General features: G+C 29.5%; 1 protein-coding gene across 1 annotated transcript in view; it reads right to left on the reverse strand.

Annotated features, from left to right (window-relative positions):
- Positions 1–5,552: 5,552 nt before the first annotated feature.
- The window catches only part of LOC110441459, a 28,202-nt gene continuing 23,924 nt past the window's right edge, over positions 5,553–9,830 (reverse strand). The window contains exon 10 of the mRNA XM_021484615.1: positions 5,553–6,826. Coding sequence (XP_021340290.1) covers positions 6,076–6,826 — 751 coding nt within the window. The 3' untranslated portion in view covers positions 5,553–6,075. The remainder of the gene's footprint in view (positions 6,827–9,830) is intronic.

Genomic DNA, 9,830 nt, shown 5'->3' on the forward strand with positions numbered 1-9,830 from the left:
GGATCCTATATCATTAGATATCCAACATGTTATCATTCCATGTATCTCCTATATCACTATATTTCCAACATGTTATCATTCCATGTATCTCCTATATCACTATATTTCCAACATGTTATCATTCCATGTATCTCCTATATCCATGTTATCATTCCATGTATCTCCTATATCATTATATGTCTAACATGTTATTATTCCATGTATCTCCTATATCATTATATATCCAACATGTTATCATTACATGTATCTCCTATATCATTAGATATCCAACAAGTTATCATTCCATGTATCTCCTATATCCTTATATATCCAACATGTTATCATTCCATGTATCTCCTATATCATTATATATCCAACATGTTATCACAACCACATAATCTCAAACCTATCATCACTCTCTTTCAATCTCATCATGATATCACATCAATATTTAATCGTGATGTCATGTGTTACGTCAACCGGATGTTACAACATGAGCAATGACAGTTTGAACAGACTGTTTACCTGATGTTGTTATGCAATATAGTAATATGCTTTATTTAACAAAATATAACTTTTTTCTAAGATAAAACTTTGTAAGACCGACAAATATGAAAGTTGGCAATTTTAAATGGGTAAGTACATGTCTAAGTGGTATGCTTATCTTTCGATAGTTAACTTTCAAATTGTTAAAAACCATCCGGTAAACCTCGTGTCTTTAAACAATTTGAACATGAACGAGATCGAAATAGATACAAGTAAACACGATAACCAACCACCACTTAATTGGGAACCTCTATATATATATATATTTTCCTCTTCCGCTTGGGTGCGCTCAATTAATTTGCATACTATGATACATGGTATGTTTGATTTTTATGCAGATTATATTTTATATTAGTTATAATACATGTGTACTTTACCTGGTTCAGTTCTTTGTAGATTAAGCAGTAACATTATTGTTGGCAGAATTTAACTGTCGCAAAATATGACTAAATAGTTTTAACTATAATCTTAAATTTATTATTTACGATACATTTTGTATTTCAATAAATGTGAAGTTTCACGATGTAATAATGTTGAGATATGTTCTGCATGAATAAAAGTATTGTTTGTTTCGTTTCGTATTGTTTTGTTTTTTGTTTGTTTGAATGTTTTTTCAAGAAAACTTATAGATTTGAGAACAACATAATATGACATTAACAATAGATACGTATTGCCATCAATGATTGTCTACATCAAGCGACAGTTTGAAGAGTAAATAAATGTTGGCAATATGTACCATCACGAACTAGCAGGAATTTATGTGTCAGTTTGTCCAAAACGGACGATCTAACAACTTCTATAAGTACATAGCTGATAACAGGGAAGTGATGGACAACTCTGTACACTACCATCGACGTACATGCAGCACATCACCTAGCTCCCGAACAAATAACATCTTGTGGGATTCTGTGCGTGTATAACCATCGTTCGACTCTATTTATTCCATCGTCATTCAACCTAATATAACTTTATCATGTTGACTGTTTGTATCTGTTGAGCTTAAATACTATTATCATAACATATGGCTTTGAAGTCGGTTGGCAGCGTTTAAATTCTTGGTGTGCTAGTAGGCATGGGTTCGATCTCCGGTGTCTACTTAGTTCTGACGACCGTTAATCTAGATTCTCAGATATTCTATATCTATTGCTAATCTCTGATCATTCCTTAGTAAATATCGCTGGTCTGCTTCTCGATTTTTGAAAACAAAATAAACAATGAAGAGAAAAACAGAATATGTGACTCATGTTCTTTTAAAGGAAAAAAAAAGGATTGATTGTGACGTCAATAGCGAGGAAATGATCTATGTATTATTGACAATGCAATAGTAGGTGGTTTTTTTTAATGAATACCGCCTTTGTTTACAATTTTAGGTTGAAACATACCAGCAAGATTGTTGTTTATTTTAGAGATGTCATTGTTGGTTATTGTTAATATCACTGTTGTTTAATATAGATAAACTGTTGTTTATTATAGATATACTGTTGTTTAGTATATATATACTGTTGTTTATTATAGATATACTGTTGTTTATTATAAATACAATGTATACTGTTGTTTATTATAGATATACTGTTGTGTAGTATAGATATACTGTTGTTTATTATAGATACAATGTATACTGTTGTTTATTATAGATATACTGCTGTTTAGTATAGATATACTGTTGTTTAGTATAGATATATTGTTGTTTATTACAGATATACTGTTGTGTAGTATAGATATACTGTTGTTTAGTATAGATATAATGTTGTTTAGTATAGATATAATGTTGTTTAGTATAGATATACAGTTGTGTAGTATGAATATACTGTTGTTAAGTATAGATATACTGTTGTTTAGTATATATACTGTTGTGTAGTATAGATATACTGTTGTTTAGTATAGATAAACTGTTGTGTAGTATAGATACACTGTTGTTTAGTATAGATATACTGTTGTTTACTATAGATATACTGTTGTTTAGTATAGATATACTGGTGTGTAGTATAGATATAATGTTGTTTAGTATAGATATACTGTTGTGTAGTATAGATATACTGTTGTGTAGTATAGACATACTGTTGTTTAGTATAGATATACTGTTGTTTATTATGGATATACTGTTGTTTAGTATAGATATACTGTTGTTTAGTATAGATATACTGTTGTTTAGTATAGATATACTGTTGTTTAGTATAGATATACTGTTGTTTAGTATAGATATACTGTTGTTTAGTATAGATATACTGTTGTTTAGTATAGATATACTGTTGTTTAGTATAGATATACTGTTGTTTAGTATAGATATACTGTTGTTTAGTATAGATATACTGTTGTTTAGTATAGATATACTGTTGTGTAGTATAGATATACTGTTGTTTAGTATAGATATACTGTTGTTTAGTATAGATATACTGTTGTTTAGTATAGATATACTGTTGTTTAGTATAGATATACTGTTGTTTAGTATAGATATACTGTTGTTTAGTATAGATATACTGTTGTGTAGTATAGATATACTGTTGTTTAGTATAGATATACTGTTGTTTAGTATAGATATACTGTTGTTTAGTATAGATATACTGTTGTTTAGTATAGATATACTGTTGTTTAGTATAGATATACTGTTGTTTAGTATAGATATACTGTTGTTTAGTATAGATATACTGTTGTTTAGTATAGATATACTGTTGTTTAGTATAGATATACTGTTGTTTAGTATAGATATACTGTTGTTTAGTATAGATATACTGTTGTTTAGTATAGATATACTGTTGTTTAGTATAGATATACTGTTGTTTAGTATAGATATACTGTTGTTTAGTATAGATATACTGTTGTTTAGTATAGATATACTGTTGTTTAGTATAGATATACTGTTGTTTAGTATAGATATACTGTTGTTTAGTATAGATATACTGTTGTTTAGTATAGATATACTGTTGTTTAGTATAGATATACTGTTGTTTAGTATAGATATACTGTTGTTTAGTATAGATATACTGTTGTTTAGTATAGATATACTGTTGTTTAGTATAGATATACTGTTGTTTAGTATAGATATACTGTTGTTTAGTATAGATATACTGTTGTTTAGTATAGATATACTGTTGTTTAGTATAGATATACTGTTGTTTAGTATAGATATACTGTTGTTTAGTATAGATATACTGTTGTTTAGTATAGATATACTGTTGTTTAGTATAGATATACTGTTGTGTAGTATAGATATACTGTTGTTTAGTATAGATATACTGTTGTTTAGTATAGATATACTGCTGTTTAGTATAGATATACTGTTGTTTAGTATAGATATACTGTTGTTTAGTATAGATATACTGTTGTTTAGTATAGATATACTGTTGTTTAGTATAGATATACTGTTGTTTAGTATAGATATACTGTTGTTTAGTATAGATATACTGTTGTTTAGTATAGATATACTGTTGTTTAGTATAGATATACTGTTGTTTAGTATAGATATACTGTTGTTTAGTATAGATATACTGTTGTTTAGTATAGATATACTGTTGTTTAGTATAGATATACTGTTGTTTAGTATAGATATACTGTTGTTTAGTATAGATATACTGTTGTTTAGTATAGATATACTGTTGTTTAGTATAGATATACTGTTGTTTAGTATAGATATACTGTTGTTTAGTATAGATATACTGTTGTTTAGTATAGATATACTGTTGTTTAGTATAGATATACTGTTGTGTATTATGGATATACTGTTGTTTATTTTAGATATACTGTTGTTTAGTATAGATATACTGCTGTTTAGTATAGATATACTGTTGTTTATTATAGATATACTGCTGTTTAGTATAAATGTACTGTTGTTTATTATAGATATACTGCTGTTTATTATAGATAAACTGTTGTTTATTATGGATATACTGTTGTTTAGTATAGATATAATGTTGTTTAGTATATATACTGTTGTGTAGTATAGATATACTGTTGTTTAGTATAGATATACTGCTGTTTAGTATAGATAAACTGTTGTGTAGTATAGATATACTGTTGTTTAGTATATATATACTGTTGTTTATTATAGATATACTATTGTTTATTATAGATATACTGCTGTTTAGTATAGATATACTGTTGTTTATTATAGATATACTGCTGTTTATTATAGATAAACTGTTGTTTATTATGGATATACTGCTGTTTATTATAGATATACTGCTGTTTATTATAGATATACTGTTGTTTATTATAGATATACTGCTGTTTAGTATAGATAAACTGTTGTTTATTATGGATATACTGGTGTTTATTATGGATATACTGTTGTTTAGTATAGATATACTGCTGTTTAGTATAGATTAACTGTTGTTTAGTATAGATATACTGCTGTTTAGTATAGATATACTGTTGTTTAGTACAGATATACTGTTGTTTATTATGGATATACTGTTGTTTATTATGGATATACTACTGTTTAGTATAGATATACTGCTGTTTAGTATAGATATTCTGTTGTTTAGTATAGATAAATTGTTGTGTAGTATAGATATACTGTTGTTTATTTTAGATATACTGTTGTTTAGTATAGATATACTGCTGTTTAGTATAGATATACTGTTGTTTATTATAGATATACTGCTGTTTAGTATAGATATACTGTTGTTGGTGATGTTTATCTTGCTAAAGCTAGTTTTAGCGTTAGATAAACTAACGTCAGTCCTCGTATAACGTCTTTTTACCATCTCGTTGTCGAGTGACCTTCACGTTTGCCTTACAAACGACAAGTCAGACATCACAGCCCTGGTTTGTTTGATGTCATTAACTTGCTGTTAAAATTATACAGCTATTTTTGCAGCTAAATATCAAAATTTAATTTTACAATATTTTTAACTTTTTTGGTAACATTTATAATATTTATTACAGAAAGGCCTACCAAATTCACATGGCATACATGTAAACTGTATATGTCATTGTCCACGTGTTGGCATCTTTATTATGAATTGTTATGTTGAAAACAATGGACACTCCATTTATTGAACAAGTATAGACACAAAAAAATACACTGGTGTGGATTTACTGCAAACTTTATTATGATTCAAAATACATCAAAATGGTTAATATAAGCATTGAATTGTGTTCATTTGATGCTTGCCTACAAAGCTGTGTCACTCATATAGACTGTAAATGCCACATCAACACAGTTCAATGCTTAATTAAATCAGTTCTGAATGTTCGTTCAGCTAATTAACCAGTTATAAAAGTTTATACAACATCGAAGATGAACGTCCGAAAAAAGGGAAGCACGAACTGTAGGGCCCTCTCCTCAAGCACACTCTTCAAAGGAGTCAAAGCGACTAAGGGTGGTAATCAGCTGGTTTATTAAGTCAACCCATAAACACGTTTTAGGGTAACATTTCTCTCTGACCTATACCAAAAGGTGAGACTTGTGATTGCCCTTGACTACAAGACGTATAGTGTTACATCCGTTGACCTCGAAAACAGCCCAATAAACATTGTTTATTTGAACAAAATATAAAAGCGTCGATATAAAAGCATAAATTCATTTTTTCTGTATGCACAACGTGGACACTATGGCAGTGGGTCTATCTGTGTATCAACATACGGGTTATAAGTGTCATTTCCGTTGACCTTTGACCCTTTATTAGACAATGTATTGTACACATCTGAGTCAAGTGTGTTTTGAGTACTGTCATAGGCACTTAAATCTTCTTCCCTGTGTCTATATCCGGGTTTCGTGAGGTTGTGGTAACACTCGTCATTAGAAACCGTATTGGCGTGGTCATACATATTATCGCTATTTTCAGCGTGACTGGTACGGGTTGCGTGCAATTCGTTGTAAGTGTCATTTCCGACACTCTCGGCTTTGGGATCTCTAACCCAGCCACTTCTACTTGTCTGTACGTAATCGTAAGGTCCTCGTTTACGAGTCTGTGACTCACACGACAACGATCTATCTTGCAAAGAAGAAGAAAAAGATACAACTCCCTCTGAATTATCAGCTAAATCATAAAGGTCATCGTTTGACCTTTTGTCGTTAGAGTCTCTTCGCTGGACGGATTTAGTAAAATCGCTGGAGGAATTCAAATTCATTAACAGTTTAGTCTCATCTTTTCCAGAATCAGTAATATTAGTATCTTTTAATTTCGATCCAGTGCCACACACGACACATTCTGCACTTGCAGCCTGGTTCGCGTGCCTGCAATCGCCTCGCCCGATGGTCTCCTCGGGATTGTCTGCCACCATGATGTCCCGGGAGTCATTATTATGTGTATCTAGAGGTATTACATCTGCGTGCAGTTTGGCCTTGTCACGACGACGTCTGAAACAAAACAAAAAGAATTCCATCAGAACTTACCTACAAGAATTGCTTAAATAAACGACCCGTTTTAAAGGTCAGAATAGAATATGTGATTAAGATAAAATATACATTTCAATAAGGGTAGAGTGGTTGTATTTTTCCTCTAAAGCTAGCTTCACTTGGTATCAAATTAACAACAAACATGAACAATACGAAATTTTCGAAATCACAAATTCATTACATCCGCTTACATAACGCGTTACCAGGACAACAGAACGCTCTATGGTAACTATTTTGTGCTACATGCATAACAGGTCATTTTCATAAGTATAAGGACACGATACAATGTTTTTTTAAATAAAGCATAAATAAAATAAAAAGAGAACATTATGAATTGCATAAATAAATGCCTATGAAGTAGCGCACCAAGTTTTGGCTATTGAACACTTCAAAATAGCTTTATTTGTTATCAGTATACACTGTACCTTCAAAACGATATATCATATACACCTTACCCTATAACGATATATCATATATACCTTACCCTATAACGATATATCATATTATATACCTTACCCTAGAACGATATATCATATTATATACCTTACCCTATAACGATATATCATATATACCTTACCCTATAACGATATATCATATATACCTTACCCTATAACGATATATCATATATACCTTACCCTATAACGATAGATCATATATACATTACCCTATAACGCTATATAATATATACCTTACCCTATAACGATATATCATGTTATATACCTTACCCTTTAACGATATATCATACTATATACCTTACGCTATAACGATATATCCTATATCCCTTACCCTATAACGCTATATCATATATACCTATAACGATATATCCTATATCCCTTACCCTATAACGAAATATCATATATACCTATAACGATATATAACGATATATCAAATATACCTTACCCTAGAACGATAGATCATATATAACTTACCCTATAACGATCTATCATACTATATACCTTACGCTATAACGATATATCCTATATACTTTACCCTATAACGATTTATCATGTATACCTTACCCTAGAACGATAGATCATATATACTTTACTCTATAACGATATATATGATATATCGGATATATCATTATAGGGTAAGGTATTTATGATATATCGTTAAAGGGTAAGGTATATAAAATCTATCGTTATAGGGAAAGTTATATATGATATATCATTATAGGGTAAGGTAAATATCATATATCGTTATAGGCTAAGGTATATATGATGTATCGTTATAGGGTAGGGTATATATGATATAGCGTTATAGGGTAATGTATATAGTTATAGGGTAAGGTGTATATATGATATATAGTTATAGGGTAAGGTGTATATATGATATATTGTTATAGGGTAAGGTAAATATGATATATCGTTCTAGGGTAAGGTATACATGATATATCGTTATAATATATCGTTATACGGTAAAGTATATATGAAATATCGTTATAGGGTTATCGTTATAGGGTATATGATATATCGTAATAGGGTAAGGTATACATGATATATCGTTATAGCGAAAGGGATATAGTATAATATTTCGTTATAGTGTAAGGTATATATGATAGATCGTTATAGGGTAATATCGTTATAGGGTTATCGTTATAGGGTAGGGTATATATGATATAACGTTATAGGGTAAGGCATATATGATATATACCTTACCCAATAACGATATAACATATTATATACCTTACCCCATAACTATATAACATGTTATAAACCTTACCCTATAACAATATATCATATATACCCTACCCTATAACGATAGACCATATATACATTACCCCATAACGATATAGCATATATACCTTACCCTTTAACGATATATCATAAATACCTTACCCTATATATACCTTACCCCATAACGATATAAAATGTTATATACCTTACCCCATAACTATATAACATGTTATATCGTTATTGGGTAAGGTATATATTATATAGCGTTATAGGGTAATGTATATAACATGTTATATCGTTATAGGGAAAGGTATATATGATCTATCGTTATAGGGAAAGGTATATAACATGCTATATCGTTATGGGGTAAGGCATATATGAAATATCGTTATAGTGTAAGGTATATATGATGTATCGTTATAGGGGAAGGTATATAGGATATATCGTTATAGAGTAAAGTATATATGATCTATCGTTCTAGGGTAAGGTATATAGTATATATCTTTATAGGGTAAGGTAAATATGATATATCGTTTTAGGGGAAGGTATATATTATATATCGTTATAGGGGAAGGTATATATGATATATACCTTACCCTATAACGATATATCATATATACCTTACCCTATAACGATATTTCATATATACCTTACCCCATAACGATATAACATGTTATATACCTTACCCTATAACGATATATCATGTTATATACCTTACCCTATAACGATATATCATATATACCTTACCCTATAACGATATATCATATATTAATTGCCCTATAACGATATATCCTATATACCTTACCCTATAACGATATATCATATTTACCTTACCCTATAACGATATATCATATATACCTTACCCTATAACGATACATCATATATACCTTACCCTATAACGATAGATCATATATACTTTACTCTATAACGATATATCATATATATCTTACCCTATAACGATATATCATACTATATACCTTACGCTATAACGATATATCATATATACCTTACCCTTTAACGATATATCATATATACCTTACCCTATAACAATATATCATATATACCTTACCCTATAACGACATATCATATATACCTTACCCTATAATGATATATCATATATACCTTACCCTATAACGATATATCATATATACCTTACCCTATAACGATACATCAATTATACCTTACCCTATAACGATAGATCATATATACTTTACTCTATAACGATATATCATATATATCTTACCCTATAACGATATATCATATATACCTTACCCTATAACGATATATCA

This window comes from Mizuhopecten yessoensis, unplaced genomic scaffold, assembly GCF_002113885.1.
Source record: "Mizuhopecten yessoensis strain PY_sf001 unplaced genomic scaffold, ASM211388v2 scaffold1861, whole genome shotgun sequence".
Lineage (NCBI taxonomy): Eukaryota > Metazoa > Mollusca > Bivalvia > Pectinida > Pectinidae > Mizuhopecten > Mizuhopecten yessoensis.